The 24637-nt window shown below is 46.7% G+C and overlaps 1 protein-coding gene across 8 annotated transcripts in view; it reads right to left on the reverse strand.

Moving 5' to 3' along the window:
• Nucleotides 1-1025: 1025 nt before the first annotated feature.
• The window catches only part of FAM131B (family with sequence similarity 131 member B), an 85255-nt gene continuing 61643 nt past the window's right edge, over nucleotides 1026-24637 (reverse strand). Inside the window, exons 3-8 of one of the 8 annotated variants that reach the window (XR_007352856.2) lie at nucleotides 21288-21323; nucleotides 12003-12097; nucleotides 10882-11087; nucleotides 10432-10575; nucleotides 8730-9937; nucleotides 1026-8241 (exon numbers count right to left, since the gene is read on the reverse strand). Coding sequence is in view for 7 of the 8 variants with exons in the window: in XM_048821567.2 (XP_048677524.1) it covers nucleotides 9393-9937; nucleotides 10432-10575; nucleotides 10882-11087; nucleotides 12003-12097; nucleotides 21288-21323 (1026 nt within the window). In the remaining variant the exon portion in view is untranslated. Of the gene's footprint in view, nucleotides 8242-8434; nucleotides 9938-10431; nucleotides 10576-10881; nucleotides 11088-12002; nucleotides 12098-12827; nucleotides 13660-21287; nucleotides 21324-24637 lie in introns of those variants that run through there. The other 7 variants (XM_075120066.1, XM_048821607.2, XM_075120060.1 and 4 more) reach the window with 7 other exon arrangements.

Raw genomic sequence — 24637 nt, forward strand, 5'->3', positions numbered from 1 at the left:
AGAAAAGCACCAGAAATGGTTAGAAGGCTAGGGACTCACCGACAAGGAAAGACTAGAGGTGTTAACAATGTATGTTTTGTGAAAGCAACATCTAAGGTAAAGGTGCACAATAGTATAGACATATCTGCAGGGTATTCACACCAAGGAAGAGAGAAATTATATTCGGTGGCAAAGGGGGTACAACTAGGAGTTTTGGGATGAAACTAAGGTAAAAAAACATTTAGAATGGACAGCAGCAAACTCTTGCTGACAGTGAAATGTATTAGGCCATTAGTCTTTCAAGTGTTGAAAGCTACATTGATTGGCAGATGTAAACCAGACTGGAAAAGCTGCAAGGAGATGGCAGCAATGTTGGCGACTCCATAGGGGCATCTCCCCTCTGAGTCAACATTAAACCACTACTCCAATACACTAGTAGGGGGATCATGCAGCTAGAATTGCAGTTTTTTGGATTAGATGTACAGCCAAAGTCTGGATTATTCAAGGTCATTATAGATCTCATCCTGTTTAAACCTTCCCTGTGGTTTCATCTGGCTCTAGATTTTTCTCCATGTCCTGCCCTTACCTGCTGTCTAGCACATTGTGTACCATCTGCTAGGCTCCATCTCAAAGATGGCAGCATTTCATTAGTGATTGAATGACTCTTATATGTACAGTCTGTAACATGCTTTGAGATGAAAGACTGGAGAAATATCAGCATGAAAATGCATACCACAGCTAAATGAAAAGAGAAGGGCAGGGGAGGGCAGCAGTGTCAGGCCAGACACTGTTGAGCTCACACAATGACCTCCGTTCTGTGACACAATGGCTGCAGATGAAGTGTCATCTTTTTATTGTGGAGTGCAAAAAGCTCTCTTGCCTGCTCGGCATGAGATACTGCCCCTATCCTTGTATATGTCTCCAGCATGCTCTGGCTTTACTCCTATCAATGATTTTGTGCCTCCACTCCTGCTAGGATACTGTTTCCTCAGACGCAAGTCCCTTGGATCCTCCCCGCAGAAATAAAACACTTCCACCAGACAGAATGGCAAGACCACATTCTGTTTAATAATAACTCTATAAGGACTGTACATGCCATTTTGGCCTACATCGTCTCCTTTTTCAGTGGCTGCTGCCACACATAGGTATGGACGTGTGTAGTGCCATATAGTTTCCTATGTCTGTATGTATAGTTTATATCTATATCTCTATATATATTTTTTTCTCATAAGTCACATTATCAAAACATGCAAAGAATAACCAGCGAAAAAATTTCAGGCAAAGAAGTTTTGGACCGGGAAGACCGAAGGCAAATCAGTTTTGTTTTTGTTTATTTGGGGGTGGCAGGGGTAGGAGGGTTTCAATGACAGACCCCCTTCTCTTCCTGCTCTTTCTTTCCCCATGAAGAGCCATGGCCCTCCACAAAATGCATCCTTGAGGGATGAAAAGAATCTCTATTCAGTCCCGCACAAAATCACACACAGCTGGGGAAGAGGGTCTTTACATTGCCCAGCTACAACCCCTCCTTGTCCTGTCCCCTTATGCTATAGCAGTTTCATATGTTGAGAATACAAAATCTTAAGCCCCAAACCTTTGGTTGCTTTTAAACATGCTTCAAGACTCCACTCCCCATTCTCCCACCCACCAATAGACACCCACCCATACCACCCAGAGATCACTGTACCTCCCACTCCCCAGCCCTTACCCACCCAACCCCAAAAAGAGCTTTTTAAAAAAGTCCTGCTCATTGTAAAATGATTTTTGATGCTCATTCTGTAGTTTGGAGGATCCCGGGGACCCATTGGGGACTACCCCAATCATGGAAGACACCCACAAAACCAGAGAAGATAAACAGAAATCAACAAACAAAATACACCTGCAAAGCTGTTTCTGCTTTTCACACTGCTCATCTGCGCACCACACGGGAACTGGATGGAGGTGGAGTGGATGCCTGTGCTTGCCTGGAATGGACTGGGCACAGCATCTAGGTCAAGAACCTGAATGGGATTTATGACCTCTAGAAAGGGAGCAGGGCAACAAGGGAAAATGCTTCTACTGGTTTTCTATCCCTCCTGCAAAGGGCTTTGGGGTTCAGGTGAACCTGGACTGGATGCCTGTGTTATCCTGGAATTAACTGTCAATGCATGACTTTTCTCCTGGGTGGAGAAGAACTTTGCCTGACAGGATGGACACTAGTTGTACCCTTGGGAGGAGCAGAACCAAAACTAGATTTCTGAAGACACTGAGCATTGACTCAGTGCAAGGTGGAAATGGAGGCTGAATTCCCACCCACCCAGTGATAAGATAGCAACTCTCCCTTCTTAAGAGTACCACTTAGCCTAACCAGGAGCCCTTACCATCATTCTAGAACAGGCAGGTTCCTTGTTGACTGCCCTGAGGAGCAACAGTCATGACTGAACAGATAACCTGTCAGTCCCTACATTTCCAGGAGAAATCCTATTGTCTGGGTGGAAATATTGTCCAAAACCGGGGCCTGGCCTGGTTACATTGCTTCCATTCGAATCCAGATCTGTCTGTGCTGGGGAAATACAATACACAACCCCAGCTGGTCCATATTACTCTTGTACAGACCTATTCATATCCATACAAGGGAAGGACAAAATGTCCAAAAAAGGTCTAACTGGTACACATCACACACACCTGTACATGTACTGTCTGTGCTAGGAAGAGCCAGATATATAACAAAAACCCAGATGGTCTCTATGCTCCAATGCAGATCCTGCCATATCTGTGCTGGTAACACAGTGACCATGTGGTCTGTATCACTTCCCAACAAACCTAGAGAGCTGTCTGTGCTGGCAGGGGCCTGTGATCTCCAGCAAGGGGCCAGACATTCTGCATAGCGAGAAACACTGTGCTGGGGAGAGAGGCAGAAAGATACTGATCTGGCACAGATGTCTGTCACTCTCCTACAGATCCAGCCCTATCCATCTCACCTGGGGAGCGACTGTGATATGAAAGAGGGCCCCATCTGGCTCCATTCATAACAGACACTGCCTCTGCTGTGCTATCTAATGGGTGCACACCAAATCCATATTCTGCATATCGCTCTGTTTATCCTTCCCTTCCCTGAGTTAAGGCACAGCACATCCCTGTCAGACTCCCTCTTCTGTGCTCCAGCTAAACAGAGAATGTTAATTCCTCTCCACTTCTCTCAAGACAGCATTAAATATGCTGATTGCAGATCACTGGTGATTGCTGTATTTGGAAGGCTCTTTTGGTAACAGCAGTTTAAAATGACATTTCCCATTGTTTAGAAATGTCTGAAAATGAGGAAAATCCAAAGTGGGGTGAGATGGAGAAATTTTCCCTCATACCAGCTAGTGTGAGATAGTCTGAGCTGGCAGGAAGAAACAGTTCTAGGCTGTGAGAGAGCAAGAACCTTCTCCTTACATGGGAAGGCTGAGGTGATACCTTTCCAGATTATGCAGCTAAGCTTAATGCCAGCCTGCGCTACTCTCCAGAGTACTGAAGGGTGTTTACTTTTTACTTATCTTTTCCTCTGTCAGGACAATTAATCTGACATTTAAGCCAAATGGGACTGACTCTGGTGATTCAGGGCCTCAGCCTGTTCCCATGAAAGGCAAAGTCCCAGCTGACTTCAGTTGGAGCAGAATTGGGCTCTTACTTGGAACAGTTGCTGGCTGGTGCCCACAGGAGGAGGAATATAGTATTCTGGCTGTTCAGGGGAGACAAGGAAAGAAGTAGGTAACTTCTTGAGTGTGGAGAAATCGCTCTCTTCCTCCTTGTCTTCCAGAGGGGCAAGCTAGATGGCCTATGCATAGGCTTGGAAGGATTAGATTTTTATTGGTAACGGTCAGTAAACGCTGATTTCACTGTACACACACACAAAAACTAATGAAAAAATATTTCCATTGACAATAAATGAAATTTACAGCTAGGCAAGGTAAGAAAAATGCTGCTTGAGAACTTTGAGTTTGATCTAAAGATATTTACTTTGTATATTTTAACATGACATGTTGACAATTTGTGTTTTAACACTTATGAAGCTATATAACTTTTTGAATCTCAACATCTGTCATTAAATAATCATTGTCTGACCCACCCATAATTTCATGCAACTGTGAAAACTGAAATAGATAAAACTAGAAAAAATGCTTAAAAATAATATTGATATTATCCATCAAAATTATATATTAAAAATCTAATTCTGCCAAGCCTATTTATTCAGTACCAAGCTCTGTAACAGCACTTGAGCTACACCAGATTGGAAGAATCTCTTTCTTATTCTGTGATTAACCCCTCCCCCCAACACACACACCTTTTCAGATTTAGAAAATAGTTTCCTTTCCCCTGGCTGTCCTGCCGGCTCCACAGACAATTTCCATTTGCTGGACACAGTAAGGATGGTCCAGGCTTTAGCCACACATGTGGCCAGTCTATAAATCTCAGGGCCATTCCAACTCTCAAGTCACCTTGGAACTGGCATGAAAACAGGCATGTTCCCTGGCTGCAGAAGCTGTCTCACCCCAGGAGCCCACCACAGTCCCCAGTCCTTCTCACAGACTTGCTCCTGCCCTACAATCACAGGACAGGACTTATCAGTGGTGCTTACCTTTCCCTGTCCGCTCTGAAGTCCCAGCGTAGTCAAAGAAAAGGGGTGGAATTGGCAAGGGTGACTAGCCACTGCCTGAGATCTGTCAGTTCACATGGAAACTGAAGAGCTGCCAGATGGGAATGACTGTCAGTCACTACAAAGTAGGAACAGATTGGAACCAGTCACCTAGGAGTGGTAAGATCTGTGGCCTTTCCTTAACTCCCTGAGCCATTTCCCCAGACCGAAGGATGTATCAGAACTGATGCCCTACAGATGAATGGCCCCTTCCCCTTGTCTCATTCACCCAGCCAGTTCCCCCAGCCTGGAGCCAAATTGAAAATTGTGCTTTAGAGATGAAAGACCCTATATCTCACTTCATGATTCCCCTGAGCCAGGCACTGGAACTGGTGCCCTGGAGGTAAAGACTCCAAACCTGCGAACAACTTGTAGGTTTAACAACAGTAATGTGAACTGGACAGATGGTGACAGTAGAGGGCACAGGAGTGAGAAAGAGGTCTGTCTGTCTGAGAGCTGATTCAACTACTAGAGTCACCCATATTTAAAGAAACACTTCTCTGTTCAGCAAAGAACAGAAGTCATGGCTCCTGCTAAAGACTTAATGGCTTTACGGCGGAAAGCAAACAAAGGCAGGGAGCCCTCTAGCTACACAGCTTCAAGCAATTTTAGAAATATTTCATGAGTGCAGCTCTGTTCACAAGTGACGACTCCAGATCAAACTTACTTGACAAATAAAAAGATATTTGTTTCTGTCAGCCCTGCAAACTCAGCCTAGGCTCTGAGAGTCAAGTTGGACTCTTTCCAGATCATCCCCTAGAATAAAGGATCTGCAATTCAAATTGTGCCCCCAATGACACCTGTGGCAACCCCATGGCCTTCAGGAGGTTTGCACAGGTGTGACTAATTAGAACATAGTAAACAATTCTGCAGATGCTACACAAGAAGGAATAGGTTCCATTACCCTCTTTCTGAGCTAGGCTGGCTCTGCAGAGATAATTTGAATAAAAAGCAAGTCAAAATCTAGGGCCAAGATTTTCAAAAGGGACTAGTAACTTTGCATTCCTCTGTTTTTGGATACTTTCAGTAGACCTGATTTTCAGAAAGTGCCGAAAATCAGGGAGCCTTAAGGCATCTGAAATTGGGCCCCCAAAAACTGATGAATCCAGAACCATGTGTCACTTCTGAAAACCTTAGCAACGTGAGAAGATCTGATTCTGGATACAGGCAGGGTGCAGGCCTGTTGCATAAGGAAAGCCCATTTTTATACAGTCACTTTTTAAGGTAGAATAACATTTTGCAGGAGACTCAAAGTGACCTATCAGTTTGTTATTAATATTGTCCATTTGGGCCTCACTTAGGCAATAGTTGGAGGCCATGGGAATGCTGTGTCCAGTCAGATTCCTGGCAACGAGAAACGCATATGTGTTCTTGGATGGTGGGGACACCAGCGGAAAGTGTTGTTGTTTTTTAAAAAGGTAAGATCTTTATTTGCAAAAAAGCAAGATCTTTATGAAAAATCTTATAGAATTTAATAACGTGAAAATAATACGTTTCTGTAGAAATTACTTTAAACACCTGTAGGATTTAATAGACAATGAGATCCCATCTATAAGCTTTTGGAAACTGTGCTATAGAATTCTGTAGCAGAAGTATAATTCTCCAGAGGTCAGAAAACTCTGTGGGAAGGTTTTCATTTGCTATTACATTCTGTGGGATTTTCATAAGGTACATTTCTTTTCTTTTTCTTTTTTAGTCTTTGTTTTCCATGTAATGTGTGTCCCTCTGTCACTTCTCTCCTATGGAGAAAATGCACCTCATACATTTGTCACACATCTTACCAAATGCACAACTTGTCTGCATTAAAAAAAATAGACCTAACCAAGATGACCCCCTTGTCCTGGTCCTGTGAATGACAAGGTGGAAGCAGGATACATTTGAAGATACACTGAAATATAATTACTGTAAACATCGGTTGGTCCTGGCTAGGACCTTGGAGGCAGAATGGTTGGGAAAAAATAAGAAGCAGGCTTATCAAACCTTCCCCCCGAAAGAAACACCCCAAAGAAACACACCTTCAGTTTTCCTGCCCATGCACTTTCCCAGTTTCTCTGTTCTTGCTAGTGAGATTTCCCCAATCCATGTAGCAGCCAAACCAAAGCAGTTCAGATAAACTCAGGATAATGAGTCCTCCCGGGATTTTGGGAGGTGCTTTAGCCAACCTTCTCAACCTTGGGAGGTTGGTACCAGAACGTGTAAACATATTTAAGTAGATATTGAAACCTCATCACCCACGAAAGGAGCAACCTCCCCTGGGAAAGACAGGGAAGCTCCAAAGAAATGGGGACAAAGAGGTGGTAACAAATGCTTTTGTCTCATATCCACCCCCAAGCGTCAGCCTCACATAATCCTCCCAAACACTCCTCCCAGTGGCGTTTCCATTAGAGGTGCAGTGGAGCGGGAAGACAGATCCTCTTGAAATGGAGCTTTGCCAGAGAGACTCAGAAGTTCTCTGTGGAGTTCCCTATAATCCCAATTGCTGGTAGGAAAGGTGTGTGAGCGGAAATACCATCTCCAAGGCTCCATAATTCACCCTCCTCTTGACTCCTGGACATGATCCACTTCTGTTTTCCTGTGGCTGTCTCAGCTCCTAGCCTCCTGGATAATATTCCTGCCACATTCTCCTCTCCTGATACATACTCCTTCCCTGCTACATGGGTTGGGTTCCAAACCTGGATCAGGAGAGGAACATGCCTCACTCTCCCATCCTGCAAGCAGCAATATCAATTCTACCATCAGGGAGGAGAAGACAGAGAGGAGACAAACATCTGAATTGCAGTTGAAAAGAGTGGCTCTGGCTTGGAGCAAGTGGGGAAGAGATGCCTCCGGGGTAGTGCAGAAAGAGGGCAATCTCCAGCTTGGTTCATTTATCCAGTCCCCCACCCTTAACTCACCCTTTGGTGGGACTTCTTTGTTGGAGGGATGCAATTTGCTCACACACTGCCCACATTTCAGTGAACACCCAACACTTCTACCATCCCCTGGTGGTCATGTTCTGCTATCTGAACATCTGAACAATGATTGCCCCCACACAATTTTTGTCTCCTGTTTATTCCCTAGCAAGAGCAGAGGGGAAACAATTGGTTAATACCTATTTAAAGTCCCTTCTCCTGTAGTATGTCTGCAGCAACAAGAAGGGGAATCACATGGAATCAAAACCCCATCAGTCCATGAATCATAAACTTTGTTAACAAAAATATAGAACCCGTACAAATGGGGAAAATCCCCCAAAACCCAGCCTTCCCCACCCCTGAAATAGAGATGGGAGGAATGAGAAAAAAGAAAACAGTGCCAAGGAATATTTACATTGTCAAGAAAAAACAGAAAATGTAAAGCAGGAAAGAGAAATGAATAGGAGGGAGGAGAAAAGTTTCCCTCCCACCCCCTTTCCTCCATCCACATTTGGCACCACAGAAGGATCGGGGATACTGAGAATGGTATGGCAGTTATGGTCAGTGGTGGTCAGCCCATAGGCCATTCCCTTTGTTAACCACTGTGTTTAGAACCAGTACTCGGCAATATAAACCTGTAGAAAAAGAAACAGCAACAAAAATCCAATATAAACTGGAAAATGGTGATACTGTTTGTTCCTGCTGTTCCTGGCCTCCCTGCAGAGGAAAAGAGGGAAGGATTCAGGCAGCAGCACAGAGGTGGACAAACTCCCAAATCCTCCTGGAAAGTCGGCTTTATATTACAATGTTTATATAGTAGAAAATGGCAGGTGACCCCCTCCCCGTGCATGTAGTGTCCAACACCACCTGGAAATATCCCCATGCCCACTCTCCCCCCACCCCCCGCCCCCTGGCCTGTTCTCCTGCAGCTCCCAGGCAGACAGACATGTCAGCGGGAGCAAAAGAAAAATGTTTCAAAGAGACCGAAGCACAGCTGTTGCTGTATGGGTTGAGGTCTGTATCCACAGAGCCTCACCATCCGTACCAGAGCACAGCCCGTGTCCACAGAGCCACACCATCCGTACCAGCACACATCCTGTATCCACAGAGCCTCACCATCCGTACCAGAGCACAGCCCGTGTCCACAGAGCCACACCATCCGTACTAGAGCACAACCCTTGTCCACAGAGGTATGCCATCCTTACCAGAGCACATCCCGAATCCACAGAGCCACACCTTCCATACCACAGTACAGTCTGTATCCACAGAGCCTTGGTTCTCATATCAAAGAACTGTACAGTATTTATCCATATAGCTCATCCATCCTATTAGTGCAGTGGCTATATCCATACAGCCTTACCCTGTATATCAGCCACAATCCCTGTATCAGTGCAACCTATATCTGCACAGTCTTGTGCCCTGTTCAAAACAGACTCTGTATTCACATATCCCATGGATCAAAGCAGATTGTAGCCCCAAAACAACATCCATTCTGCCAAGATAGATCCTATCCATACAGCCACATCCTTGTATCAAGCCACTCTTTGTATCTTGGGAGCCACATCCCAGCATCTGAGCAGTCTGAATCCAGAGCCAAACCCTTGTATCAAAAAGATTTAAAGTCCAGAGTTCCCTGAGCCCCCAGCATGCTGTCCAGAGCAGTGGGGCCAGGGGATCAGTCCATGATGGTGGGCAAGGAGGGCTCCGCCCCTGTCAAACACCTCCAGTCCTTTACTTCCCTTTTGTTAAAAATTAAATGTCTGAATGAAAGATGTGTCCGCCTGGGAACCTGGGGAGAGGTTTTCCTGTCATTTCATTCCCCCCTCCCCTCCCATTTAGTAATGGTGAAAGATTCCTCACTGGCAGCATCAATTGTTTGCTTCCCCCTCCTCCTCATCAAAGGATTGCACCCCAGATGAGGTGACATCTGAGACCTTGCGGCTGAGTGCGGCATGTTCCAGCTCCTCCCGAGGTGACAGTGACTCCAGGTCCCGGCATACAGCATCGTCCTCCTCTGGAGAGGTCTTCTTGTTTAGCAGCGGGGCCTTCTCCAGTAGTGGGTTCCCTTCCTCCTCTGTGTGCACCCCCATGTATGTGCTGGATTCAGCCCCACCACCACCCCCTGCAGCAGTCTGAGGGGGCCACATGTCAACGAGCCCTGGGTTCTGGAGCAAGGCCTGTGGTTGCTGCTGCTGCATCTGATGCTGCTGGATGAGGCTACTCTGAATCAATGTGCTCTCCTGCAGGTTGGACTGGGTCTCCTCAAAGTTCTGGCCTAGGTAGGAGCCAGTAGCCGGGGAAGCAATGAGGGATTGGTCACTGGTCTCCCAAGCATCAGAGGAGCCCAGGCAATACATGCCCTGAGAAACATAGGAGTGGGGCCAGCTGTCATACTGTGTCTGGGCCATGTGATCTGCAGAAAGAGAAGGGGGAGAGTGAAAGGGGAAAAGAAAGAGTGCAAAGGGAGGAATTGGAGAGAGAGAATGAGAAAGAGAGTGAGACAGAGCAACAGAAACAGGGAGAGACAGAGGGGGGAGATCAGAGAGAGGTGTCGGGGAGGTCAGGAAAAGAGAGGGAGGGCAAGATGGGAGCCATTGGAAATGGCAGACAGACAGATCTGCAGAACCTGGGTATACAGGTGATTGATTCCAGCAGATGCTGGCCTCCCCTGCTGTGCCCAGAGGCCTAGGAGAATGGGGTCTGGAGCTTGTCTGCTGGGCCCTGACTCTACGGGGAGCTCCACGAGTGGGGAATATTCCTCTCTCTGCCAGATCTCAGCTCAAGAGAAAGGGTAACAGTGACTCCCTCAGAGGATAAAGAAACTAGTAGGGATGGAAAGGAGCCTGGCAGCAAGGATGGGGGAGGGCAGGGACGTCCCAGGACCAGCAGGAAGGGGGTAGGGCTCACCCTGGTTCTCCATCAGCTCCTGGTAGTTCTCACTGTAGTTGCCTGCTGGGTTCTCCTGGTTGGAGTTGACACTCACATCCTCACCATCCATGGAGGACCAGGCCATGAGAGTGGCCTCAGAGATGGCGAACTGCTCCATCACCCCTACACCAGAGAGAGACAGGGAGAGGCAGTGGAGACATGAGGAGCTCCCCATGTACCCCCACCTCACTGACACCCCTGAAACACTGATCCTTCCTATTCCTGTCTCAATGATATCCCCTGCTCTGACCTGCCCCCCCTCATGCATATCCCCCAGCGAGTCCCTCCTGCCCCCATCTGAGCTGCACCTCCCCAGCCGATCTGTGTGCATTCCCCAGCAATTTTCTTCTCTGGATCTCTCAGGCTCCCCTTTCTCTCTCTCTGCTCTCAGACACCCCAGATCCCTGGTGTGGGGGAAGTCAGCACTACCTGCAAGGAATCGGGCCTCCTTCTCACCGTCGCTCAGGTCTGAGTAGGCATCAGCATCCTTGCGCACCGCCTCATGTGTGTGCTGTTGTTGCTGGCTGTTACCTTTGCCCCAGCCTTGCCACTCAATCATGTGAGCTACACGACCCTGTCCCATAGCCGTTGGCTTTGTGACGTGATCCTTCATGCTGCGGGATATCCCTAAGGGGCCAGACATCAGAAAACAAGGAGGGGCTATTACACAGCTCCACGGCTGTTTGTCACTCTATTCACCCTTCCCTGGAAAGGGGCTCCCCCCATCGTCCCCTGGACTCCTTCCCTTAGATGGTGCCCCCTCCCTCCCTTGCTGTGGGGCTCAAAAGGCCTATTAAGCAACTCCAGGAGTTGAAATTGCTCTGTATACCCCTCCCTGATATGGTTTGCCATCATTTCATGGATAGGGTCCCATTGGGGGTGCAGTAAGGAAAGGAGGAGAAACCCAGAAGTGAAAGACCCTGGAGAAAGAATTCTTTTTTTTTTGCCCAGCACAGAGTTCAGTGTTAGGGGAACAGTGGGTACAAGGGGAAAATCCCAGAACTGGATGAACTAGGAGACTGAAAAAGGGTCTCCTCCCAGGGCAGTCTTGAAGGAAAGTAGTTGAAGAGGTCTGAGCATGGGGGCACAGTGAGAAGAGCCTGAGGGGTATGAGACAAACTTGAAGTTTTAAGAGGCAACAACTGGGATAGGCTTGAGGCTAAGCAGTTGTGGATTAGAGAGGTCTTTAGTTGGGCAGAGCAGTGAGGAGAGGACAAGGATTAAGGGGCAGCAATAAGAATAACAGTGAGGAGAGGCCTCAGATTAGGGGGCAGCAGTTAGGAGATCAGCAAGTAGAAGAGGCCTCTGGTTACGGGGCAATGGTAAGGAGAAGTCTCAGGTTGAACAGAGAGTGGGAAGACACCAGGGAAACCCTGCTGCTGCCCCACAAACCCAGGTGTCTCCCCACTCTCTGTTCAACCTGAACAAATGGGGAGAGGCCCAAGGTCAAAGGGAGAGGAGCAGTGGCAAATAAACCCAAAACAATGGGGAGAGGCCCCAGGTCAAAGGGAGAGGAGCAGTGGCAAATAAACCCAGGTTTGAGGTTCTCACCAGAGAAAGACGACTTAGCCAGAGCCCCGATTCCATAAGCATTGGAGTTCCGCTTCAGCTTGGGGAGAATGGAGGTTGTGTCTTCCATGGAAAGCTGAAAAGAGAGAGAGCATGAAGGTGTGAAAGAGAGGGAAAGATGAAGGAAAAAGAAAACAAGAGAAGGAGAAGAAGGGGATGGAAATGAGAGATCAGTTGAAGAGTTCGGGAAGGATGGGAAGCAGAAGAAAATGACAAGAGAAGGAATACAAAGAGAAGGGGAAAAGGGGATGCAATATAATCTGCGACAAAGAATCTGCATGACTCCCTTTGCAGGGCTGCATGAGGTAAGAGCAGGGTTGAGGGGGAGGCCCCTCTCTGTGGGGATGTTGCCCTTCCTCCATCTCTCTTTTGATGACTGTGGTGAGTTTTTCTTTATGGTGACTGCTGGTTTGGGGTGCAAGGAGTAGGGGTTGAGGGTGAGGAGGTGTGATGTTATTGACATGAACTGTGACTGTATAGACCATTGTTGTAACCAAGGTCCTATAGTGGCACCAAATCTTGTACAAAGGAGGTCACATAAGGTGTCCATTAAAAGGTTATGATTTGCTGGTTATGATTTTGCTATCTGTATGAATGTATCATTTTTGTATTTCAAGTTATAAATATTGGATCTATACTGTCTGTATTTCAAACTTGTGCTATGATTCTGGGTGACACCCCAGACAATTTGGTGTCAGCTCTGCCTAACTTGCTTGATGGCCCATTAAGGACCATCAGCTATACAACTGACCCATTGAGAGAAAGCAGATACACCTTGTAACTCAGCAAGGCATGCAGGGACATACCTATGGACAGAACTCTAAGGTTTTTCCATGCCATGGGCTGGGTGGCTTGTGGTTGGAACAAAGAAAGCACAAGTCACATGGCAAAAGGACTATAAAAGGCATCATCATCATCTCCATTTTGTCTTCAATCCTGCTTCTGACCTCTGGAAGAACTGTGCTTGAAACTGAAGCTCTGAACAAAGGACTGAATGACCCATCCCAGATGTGGATGTACTCCAGAGACTTGATTTGAGCCTGCAGTTTATTCCATCACTGCTACAAGCCTGAACCAAGAACTTTGCCATTATTGTATGTAATTGATTCCATTTAACTAATTTTAGCTCTCATCTATATTTCTTTCTTCTTATGGATAAACCTTTAGATTTTAGATTCTAAAGGATTGGCAACAGCATGATTTGTGGGTAAGATCTGACTTGTATATTGACCTGGGTCTGGGGCTTAGTCCTTTGGGATCGGGAGAATCTTTTTTCTTTTACTGGGGCATTGGTTTTCATAACCATTCGTCCCCATAACGAATGGCATTGGTGATGATACTGGGAAACTGGAATGTCGAAGAGAATTGCTTATATGACTTATGGTTAGCCAGTGGGGTGATACCGAAGTCCTCTCTGTTTGGCTGGTTTGGTGTGCCTTAGATATGGAGAACCACCAGCCTGGGGCTGTGACTGCCCTGCTCTAAGTAATTTCTCCTGAATTGATACTCTCAGTTGTGTCCCGCCAGAGGCCGCGTCGTTACAGGAGGTGACAGCACAACAGGGCAGGAGGCAAGAAGAAGTAATAACAGGGGAAGAATATGCTTTTGGCCATTGTTTTCTCTCACATTTTAAATAATCTGTAATGAAAAAAACAAAATGAAGAAGCATGTGTCAGCGATGATTCGCTCTTTATTCTGTCCATTCACAGCTACAAAAAAAATACACAAACAAACAATAATAATGGCCTCATCCTTGTAACTCCCAGCCATTCCCCTCTCTATACTCAGCCTCAACTCTAGAGAGAGGGGGACACTAAACCACCACAGGAGAGAGGGGTTAATTGGCGTTTGTTTCTCCTAGGAGTGCATTCATCCCCTTCTTCCTTGGGAATGACAGGGTTTTGAACTCCACATGCTCCTCCACAAGGGCTAGTTTCTCCAGCTAAATCCATCAGGTTCCCTCATCTATTCCAGCCAAAATCATCAGACTTTGGGGTTGCTTATAAAATTGGGCACCTATGGGCTGATTTTCACAGGGGCTGAGCAACCACTGCTCCCACTCCCAACAATTACAGGTGAAGATATAGGTGAACAGCCCTTCTGAAAATCATAAGAGCATAAGAATGATACTGGGTCAGATTACTGGTCCATCTAGCACAGTATCCTGGCTCTGACAGTGGCTGATGCCATATGTTTCAGAGGGAATTAACAGAACAGGACAATCATCAAGTGATCCATCTGTCATCCACTTCCAGCATTTGACAGTCAGAGGCTTAGAGTTATAGTTTTTGCCTTCACAACATCCCCTGGCAATGAGTTCCACAGGTTGACTGTGCGTTGTGTGAAGAAGTACTTCCTTTTTGTTTGTCTTAAGCCTGATGCCTATTAATTTCATTGGGTGATCCCTTGTTCTTGTGTTATGTGAAGGGGTAAATAATACTTCCTTATACACTTTCTCCACAGCATTCGTGATTTTATCATCTCTTCTCCAAGTTGAAAAGTTCCAGTTTTTTTAATCCCTTCTCATATGGAATCTGTTCCGTATCCCTGATAATTTTTGTTGCCCTTTTGTTTTCATTTCTAATACATCTAATAATCAGGCCCAGAGTGTTTCAAGCTGGGCACCCAAAAATGAAGGCACTCAAAATTAATGGCACTGTTTTGCTGGAAGGTGTTAATAGCTGCTATCAAGCAATTGTTTGATCTAGGGGCAATCACAGAACTTGCTAAGGCTGATGAGTGTGCCAGCTACCCTTCATTCAGGTTAAATGGAAGAAGCAATTAAGTGCCTTTATGGAATAAGATTTCTGGAGACAGTGGAAGCCACCGTCCAGGGCACTAAGCCACATGCAAGGCCAATCAGAAGCTAAGCAATATGGCCAAGGGATTTCCCTGGAGATTGATCTGGGCCACTGATTAGTTGGAGTTCTGTATGTGTCTGCATGTGTCACAGGGAGAAAGCAACAAGAAAGCCAGAGAGCAGTTATGAGTATGGCCATGAAAGGAAGCAGAGGGACAGAGCTCCTTGGGACACAGGATTGGCTGAAAAGGCAGCCTTTGGAACTGTGAGCAAGGAAACTGCCTGTTGCTGTTTGTTTCTATTACAATCAGGGAAACAGGACTTTGTACATTCTTTGTAAATAAACAGGTTTGCACCAAAGAAATACCTGACTGTATCATCAATTTCTCCTTCTCACAGAAATAATCCAGCAAGGCCCCAAATATTGGATAACCGCTCAAGAAAGTGGTCAACAGGAATTTTTGAAACAATGGTCCTTGGAGTGTAAATAATTGTATACACAGGGAACGCATGCAGGTATTGTTTAGTGCAAGGATTTTATCAGCAGGAATTTGGGATGGTTCCATTACTCACTAGTGACAAAGCCACAAATCATCCAAGTGCCAAAAAAACTTTTTCTTCCACCACACCACCATGGATTCTGTACATGCCACAGATTTTACAGGAATACTATGTTAGGAACATTTTAAAGAATTTTTACAAAATTTTATTGGAACTCTAATTAGTATATTTCTATACTTGTATCCAGTCGCCCGGGTTACCTACTGTACAGGGCTCAGATGAAGCCATGGAAACTGCAAATAACATCTTTATTAATTAGCATTTTGATATATGAACAAATAATGATTTTAAGATCTGATAATTCAGGCACTACCAGTCCTACTTGTTCACTGGAAGCTGGGAATTCCCTTTCAAGTGATATGAAGTTCCTATTTCTAGCTTAGCAGTGACATGAGATTTGAAATGAGATTTTAAATCTGTCAGTGGCATGGGATTGAGTCTCATCTATCCTGGATCTCAGGCAGGTGCAGTTATGGGGAGAAATTTATACTTGTAGGAAGGAAACAGCTCTGTGCCTGGCTGATTTTGGAAAATGGTGATTGAGTAAGTACAGAGTGCTGGAAGGAGTCCCAAGGGAGTGGGCACAATGAGGGCTGAAAGATAGGGAAGCACAAAAAAATGCGAGCCATCTGATACATGTATTTATCCCCTGGAGACCAGCTCCACGTACTGTACATGGTGAGACACACAGAGTTATTGTTGGTACAGTTCTTCTGGGACTTGTGGTAGAGATGAGTCTTCATTAAGGACCTGAATGTGCAGAGGAGGTGGCCTGAAGAACAGGGATAAGATCAAGGAAAGCATTTCACACATAGGGGTGGAGTGGAAAAGGGCAAAAATGGAAGTGGACAAAGGAGGGGAATATGATTTCAAGGCTGATTGTCACTGGTGGAATAGAGGGCAATGTGATAAGACTCAAGGCCTTTGCCCATTATCTTTGAAAACTCATGGCGATCGGGGAAGGTCCCGGATGACTGGAAAAAGGCTAATTTAGTGCCCATCTTTAAAAAAGGGAAGAAGGAGGATCCGGGGAACTACAGGCCAGTCAGCCTCACCTCAGTCCCTGGAAAAATCATGGAGCAGGTCCTCAAGGAATCAATTCTGAAGCACTTAGAGGAGAGGAAAGTGATCAGGAACAGTCAGCATGGATCCACCAAGGGCAAGTCATGCCTGACTAATCTAATTGCCTTCGATGATGAGATAACTTGGCTCTGTGGATGAGGGGAAAGCAGTGGTTGTGTTATTCCTTGACTTTAGCAAAGCTTTTGACACGGTCTCCCACAGTATTCTTGCCAGTAAGTTAAAGAAGTATGGGCTGGATGAATGGACTATAAGGTGGATAGAAAGCTGGCTAGATCGTCGGGCTCAACAGGTAGTGATCAATGGCTCCATGTCTAGTTGGCAGCTGGTATCAAGAGGAATGCCCCAAGGGTCAGTCCTGGGTCCGGTTTTGTTCAATATTTTCATTAATGATCTGGAGGATGGCGTGGATTGCACCCTCATCGAGTTTTCAGATGACATTAAACTGGGAGGAGAGGTAGATATGCTGGAGGGTAGGGATAGGATACAGAGGGACCTAGACAAATTGGAGGATTGGGCCAAAAGAAATCTGATGAGGTTCAACAAGGACAAGTGCAGAGTCCTGCACTTAGGATGGAAGAATCCCATGCACTGCTACAGACGAGGGACTGAGTGGCTAGGCAGCAGTTCTGCAGAAAAGGACCTAGGGGTTACAGTGGACAAGAAGCTGGGTATGAGTCAGCAGTGTGCCCTTGTTGCCAAGAAGGCCAATGGATTTTTGGGATGTATAAGTAGGAGCATTGCCAGCAGATCGAGGGACTTGATCGTTCCCCTCTATTTGACATTGGTGAGGCCTCATCTGGAGTACTGTGTCCAGTTTTGGGCCCCACACTACAAGAAGGATGTGAAAAAATTGGAAAACGTCCAGCGGAGGGCAACAAAAATGATTAGGGAACTGGAACACATGACTTATGAGTTTAGGCTGAGGGAACTGGGCTTGTTTAGTCTGCGGAAGAGAAGAATGAGGGGGGATTTGATAGCTGCTTTCAGCTACCTGAAAGGGGTTTCCAAAGAGGATGGATCTAGACTGTTCTCAGTGGTGGCAGATGACAGAACGAGGAGTAATGGTCTCAAGTTGCAGTGGGGGAGGTTTAGGTTGGATATTAGGAAAAACGTTTTCACTAGGAGGGTGGTGAAACACTGGAATGTGTTACCTAGGGAGGTGGTGGAATCTCCTTCCTTTGAGGTTTTTAAGGTCAGGCTTTATAAAGCCCTGGCTGGGATGATTTAGTTGAGGATTGGTCCGCTTTGAGCAGGGGGTTGGACTAGATGACCTCCTGAGGTCCCTTCCAACCCTGATATTCTATGATTCTATGATTCTAAGGTCAAAGATTTAGATCAGAGTAGAGTTGTGTAGGGTTTTGATAAAAAGTGTGGAAGCCAGTGTAGGGATTCAGGTGTGTGCGTGCATGTGTGTGTGCATGTGAGAGAGAGAGAGAGAGAGAGAGAGAGTGTTCCTTATCCCCTGACAGTTGTGGCAAAACCTACATCTAGTACCTGGCTTCACTTGTATATTTTTCCCCTTGGGTATCGATTTATTTCAGCTGACCCACAAGAAAACATGTACTCTCTTTTTCATAAAAAAACCCCAAACCCAACTGTGGACAATCATATGAACAGACTTGTGAAGAGTAGAGAATAAAATTATGTGATGGATCTGCAAAGCAGGAAACGACAACTCCCATCAGCTCTCTCCACATTGTACATTCCCTTTCCCCTGGCTAGTGGCCACATATGGGGAAAGGCCCTGAACCAGGAAGTGTCTGGGATCAGTTGACGAGGAGTAGAGGTTGTGGGAAGGGGAGCAGAAGCAGTGGCCACATGGTGGCAGTGGGGAGCTGGAGAGAAGCTAGAGGCAGGAACAGTTGCAGAGCTGTTTGTGGATTGGGCTGTGACTGCCTGGCATCACAGCTGGGTGCAGGGCTGTGCAGAGTTTATGGGGGAGCAGCAGCGGCTGGACAGGGAGCCAGTACAGAGGGGCCCCAGTGAGACACTAACTGAGCCTGTCCTGGAACCATGCAAACTCCTATTTGCGTGAATAGAGACTGGGCTGGAGAGGACATCCTAGGCACTAGGCCTGAAGAGTCCTGACTCTCTATTGGACTGCCCCGTGGACCAAAACAGGAACCACTGTTGCTCCCTTTGAACTGTAACTGTTTAATCCTCTGTACCTAGGGTATCTGTAATCTTTCCCCTTCCTGCCAGCCCTAGGAAAATATCTTTTCCCTTAGCCATGTGTCTGAGCGGTTAGTGGGACCCATCAGGGTTAAGCCTACAAGGCCTAGTTGCTGAAGCACTTATAGTGCTTGCCTTGGAGTCGCAGTATACCTGGCACTAGGGTTGCCAGGTGTCCAGTTTTTGACTGGAACGCCCCGTCGAAAAGGGACTTCGGCAGCTCCGGTCACCACCACTGACTGGGCCATTAAAAGTCTGGTCAGTGGTGCAACAGGCTCCAGGGCTGTCCTTAGGCAATAGCAGCATATGTAGCTGCATAGGGCATCCGAAAATTTGGGGCATCCCTAGGTCTTAGTGTCCACCCTTCTGCCTCTTCCTATCCCTGTTCTGACCCTTTCTGCAGGTTCGCAACACAGCTGGCTGCTGCAGCCTGGTGAGTCTAGTACTTAAAAGCGAAAAAGCCTTCCAGCCTGCCAGACCTATTAGCACAACACTGAAACTGTTAAAGAGTCACTCAAGTGGTAATGAAGCCATTTAACAGGCATTTGCCAACCTCCAGGTATATACTGTCAGTTTCTGAGTTTACTACAAAAACAGCTGTGCATTACTGTTTAAAATTTGCTTTAAAAATATTTCATTAGTGTGTTGCTGAAGATTATAAAATCACATCTCTAAAAAATCCTTGCATAGATTTTTAGGTGCACAATCTGAGTATTCATCTTTAGCCTTAAATGCTCGGATCTTCAGACATATAGTTTTTTAAATAAATCCTTCAAAAGATCACCCTTATCTAAAATACATGTGTGAGCCCGGGCTGCCGTCGGTCATAGGGGCACCAGTTTAATAATACTGCATAGGACACCATAAATCCTAAGGATGGCCCTGGCAGGCTCCCTGCCTGCTCTGGCTCTGTGCGGCTCCGGGAAGCGGCCGGCATGAACCTGTGGCCCCTAGGTGCAGGGGCAATCAGGGAAGCTCTGTGAACTGTCCCTGCCCTGAGCGCCACCTCCGCATCTCCCATTGGCCAGGAACTGCAACCAAAGGGATCTGCGGGGGTGGTGCCTGCTGGCATGGAGGTACCTGGCTGCCCCTGCACCAAGGAGCTGGGTTGGACATGCTGGCTGCTTATGGGAGCAGCGCGGAGCCAGGGCAGGCATCCCTGCCTTAGCCCCCCTGCGCCGCTGCCCGGCTGGAGCCCACACACTGAACCCTCTGCCCCAGGTCAGAACCCCCTCCCACACCCTAACCCCCTCCCAGAGCCCACACCCCAAACTCCCTCCCCCTCCCTCAGGTTGGAACTCTGTCCCGTACCCTGACTCCCTCCCAGAGCCTGCATCCCAACCCCAGCCCTGAGCCCCCTCCCAGAGCCCACACCCCACGCCTCCTCCCACACCCCAAACCCCTACCCCAGCCCTGAGCGCACTTCCACACTCAGAACCCCTCGGCTCCAGCCCAGAATCCCCTCCTGCACTCCAAGCCCATCATCTGCACCCTCAACTGGAGCCAGCACCCCCTCCAGCACCCCAACCCTCTGCCCCAGCCCAGTGAAAGTGAGTGGTGGTGGGGGAAAGCAAGCAACAGAGGGAGGGGGGAATGGAGTGAGTGGGGGTGGGGACTTGGAGAAGGGGCGGAGCCTTGGGGAAGGGGCGGGGTAGGGGACAGGGCAAGAGTGTTTAGTTTTGTGCCATTAGAAAGTTGGCAACCCTACTGCACTGCTTGCACCTTTACGGTGTGGGTTACTCCATTTCTGAGCAGTCCCAATAATCACATGACATGAGCTCATATCTCATGAGCTGCCAGTGCTAGAAATACTTTTGGGGGAACCAGTACAAATGGCTTCAGCACCAGGAAACTTTCCTCTGCACTGATATTGCACTAGCGAGCAGAGAAAACAAACACAAATATGGTCATTGCAGGTTAAATATGACCTGCAAAAGGGGGAGAAGTGGGAGCAATGGCTTGTATCTTTTCTCTTTTCCTTACGGTGTATGGAAAAAGCTTTGTTTTTAATCTATGCCTTTGCCTGTTGTTTTTTTCCCTCCCTGTTGACAACAGTGGTCAGTGCTGGATACTCCAGAGAGAAGCATAAAACCCGAAACCTCATTGTATAATGCTGTCCTGTAAGGATACATTTCTTCCTAACCTCTGAAGGTGATATTATGCCCTGATCAAGAGTATTAATAGCCAGATATGCTACAGATATACCTCAATAATCCAGCCATACCCAGAAACCCCAGGAAAGCACCCGAAATAATCTAGCAGCCTCAGAGATCACACATAGGCACCCAAAGATGGCTAGAGATAGCTCAAGATCCAATGGCACCTACAGAGCCCACAGTTATCTCCACTAGCAAAACACCAGAGGACCTGGAGACAACCCAAATCCACCAACACACAGATACTCCCCAAAATATTACTGCAAGGTCTATCAACAGCCAGACACCCCATAAAGATGCCCAGAATTTCAGTGGCACTCCAGGTCCCCAGAGATATCTCCATAATTGTGTTCACTATTCATAGTGACAGAGTTAGACATATTCTGTTAATCCTGGGGTGCCACTCAGTGAAAACTTGAACATCCTCATCAGCTGTGCAAATGCTCCTTTGCTGCCTCTCATTAAAGGAGGAGGGCTTCAGGGTTTATACTCACATTAATACCATCCCAGGAGAAATCTGTCCGGGTTTGCTATGGAAGAAAGAGAACATGTTAATGTAACACATGGGTGTAGTGTGTGCGACCATGTATTTCTCTAGTGGCTGGTCCTAATGATTATAACAGCCTGCTACTTACTCACAGATAAAGGAGTTACTCCTTTAGCTCAAGTGGTATGGGCTTGTGCTTTTGGTTCTGAAGGTCCCCGTTTCATTCCCTCCTGATCACTGTGGTGTCTGTATGTATGCGGCCATGGTTTATGACATAAGGGAGTGGGAATATACAAAGAAACACAGAGAGAAAAAGAGAGTGAGACAGACAATATATAACCCTCTGATAGGAATCCCCTGCATTCACACTGCCTTCCTTCTCTGAACATTGTGCACTGGCAATGTCAGATATTTTCAAAGAGGATGAATTTGTCAGGTCCTTATTTCAGGGCAGTAACAAGTGCATAACCCTTTGTGGGAGCTGCACGGCCCTTGGACTCACTCAAAGAGGAACTAGAAAACTAGAATATTTCAGACGAAAATGGTTCTATAACAGGGTACAAAACCATTCACTCCTGAAGTGGTTAAATGCATCCACAGAAAACCAATCTTCCTTCTGCAAACCAGTTCCAAGTGTCCCCTTCTGCCACTATAGTGCTAGTTCATGGAGGATCTCCTTGAGTTACTTATCTCCTGTTCATGGCACAACTCCCTAAAACAGGAGCTTCTGGGAGTTACACTCCACAGTTGAAGAAATGCTGAATCAAGATGCAATTCTTATATATTGTTATTTTGTAATGTGTAAAATTGTATGTGCTTTGTAAATTAACATGGCATGGCTACTGAATAAAAAGATCCGTGATCTTTTTTGTTTAATGTGAAAGGTCTTGTGATTGCATGCACTGGACATTACAAAACAGAAAACTCATATGTGTTAAATTACAGAAGCTGCATCATTCAAAACATGAAATGAATCAGCACAGGAGATACTGCCCAATAATTTAACAGCAGAGATTTAACCGTGAATACCCCCTAAAAAACGTAACGAGAGACTAAAATGCTCTTTGTGTGGAAGAAAAATCTAATAGGCCTAAACTAATAGGCCTAAAACTTTGGTCAAGCTAACTGTGTGTTTAAAGCATAAGAGGGTGAGGAAAATTCTATTAAGACGCAGATAGCAACAGCTCAGCTTAAAAATGTAACCACAACCGCTAGAAGTTAGAAAAGACTGTTAACCACAAAGGAAGCACCTGTCAATAACAGGTAAAACTTGTTTTACTATATTCCAAATAAGGCAAAGCTACCATTGAAGCTTGCACTATATGCTAAATAAGGAAAATGCTGTTGAAGGAAAAGTGCTTAACAGATTGTGGTTTTCAGCTATATAAGCTCCTGTATTTTCTGTTCATGTCAGAGCAGCTCCGGCTGACTCTCTCTGTATGCACATACTTAAATAAAGCGGGTCTCAGGCTTGGTTCTGATCCAAGCACAATGTGTGGTTAATTTTTCCACTACAATCTTGGTGCCGTGACTCGGATAGACAGCAACCCCCGAGAGCCGGAGGACCGTGAGCTGTTCCCCACCAGACCCCGGGCCCATCAGAAAGGTAAGAGACCTTTTGAAATCTCTATATTGGGTTTCTGGTGGAGGACTGCCCGTAGGCTCTGGGCTTGGGTGAGTTGTACGCTCTATCCGGACCTTTTGCTGCCAGACACGCCTGACGCCCTTGTGGTGGGTTAGAGTCCAATCCAGCTTTGGTTTCCCCAGGAAAAGCCACTGGTTGTGGCTGGGCAGGTCGTGGATAGATATGGGTCCATGTGCCAGTGTGAAAGTGAAGGTTGGTAGACCGGTGTGAGTGTGAGTCACAGGAAGACTCCCAGAGTGCCCTGCAAAGTCAGAGGTGTCTCTAAAGCAAGCCCTGTGACTCCATCTAGTGGGCATTGTGACAAATGCCCTGACCTCGGCAGTTTCTCTCTGCATGGCATGGCATGACCGGCGAGGGGCCTGTCTTGGTCTAGGAGTGTGTGATCCTATCCCTTCCGTCCTCGGACAGTCTGTTTCCGTACCCTCTTTCCTCCCCTGTCTCTAGCTCCTGCCCAGAAGGCGGCTTAACAAGCCACTGACTGGTCTGATCACCTCACCTGAAGCAACCGAGTATGTGGTGCCAGCCAATGCTCTTTGCTGAAGGCAGGCTGTAAGACAGTCGTGGAGACCCTAAACAAAACCTTCCCTGTGTGAGTGTGATGAGTGAATTGAGGTAAGTACTGGGGGCCGTGAAATCCAAAAAGGATTCCCCTCTCACCAGGTGAAGTACTGGGGACCAGAGGATCCAAGAGGATTCCCCTCTCACTAGGTACAGATGGGGGCCGGTGAGTCAAAAAGGATCACCATCCAGCCAAAAGGCACACCGGCATGTACGCAAATTATAGCCCTTTCACTTGCAAGTTTTTAGAGAAATGGAATTGGTATACCAGGGATGATCCGAAATTACAGTTTCCCCTAGAGGGAAGTTTCGACCTTGTCAAGATTGTGCACCTCTGAGGCGCACTTCTTGCCAATAATGTCGGACAAGGTCAGTTTGATGCATATTTCGATTGGTATGGGAAAACAGAAAAATGGCGCCGTGAATCTCAAATGAGGAATCTGAAGGACTCCCAGGAGAAACTTAAAACACGATTAAAAGAGGCAAAGGAGAAATTAACTCTTTCCCAAACCCCAGCTGGCCAGCAAATACCCCTTTACCCTTCAAGGCCCCTTCAGAAAAAACCCTCGGCCCCATTCACTGATCTTATAGATTTATACTTAGAATGTAGACAGCTGACTGCCCCTACATCACCTAGACAGGCAAGTGCAGGTCCATCCACTCAGGGCAGAACAAATGGAGAGGGCAGTGGACCCCACACACCTCCATCAGACTACAGTCTGGAGGCTGACTCCACTATCCAGGGACCCCTGCTCCAAGCAGTAACACCAATGTCAGCATCTACTTCACCCCCTTCCCCTGAGTTGCCCTCATATCCCACAGGGAGACCAACCACTACCCTAGCAGACTCGGTCCAATACAAAGACAAACTGCCGGAAGTTCATCTGGACTGCCGGCAAGGAATACTAGACAACAGAAGTTACAATCCCAGGGGCCCCTCTCCCCGTCATGTAACAGTGTTCCCCTTGCACCAACTCCTAGGCCCAAGTGTTGATAATTCGGGTCAGGCAATCCTGGTGACTATACACGCCCCTTGGTCTCCCACAGATCTGTATAATTTGATTGAAAAATTTCCTAAAATAAGGGAAGACCCCATCAAATTTCAAGAAGAATTAAAAACAGTCATAAGCTGTTACAACCCTAACTGGGCAGAT

The sequence above is a fragment of the Caretta caretta genome, chromosome 1 (genome assembly GCF_965140235.1).
Source record: "Caretta caretta isolate rCarCar2 chromosome 1, rCarCar1.hap1, whole genome shotgun sequence".
NCBI lineage: Eukaryota > Metazoa > Chordata > Testudines > Cheloniidae > Caretta > Caretta caretta.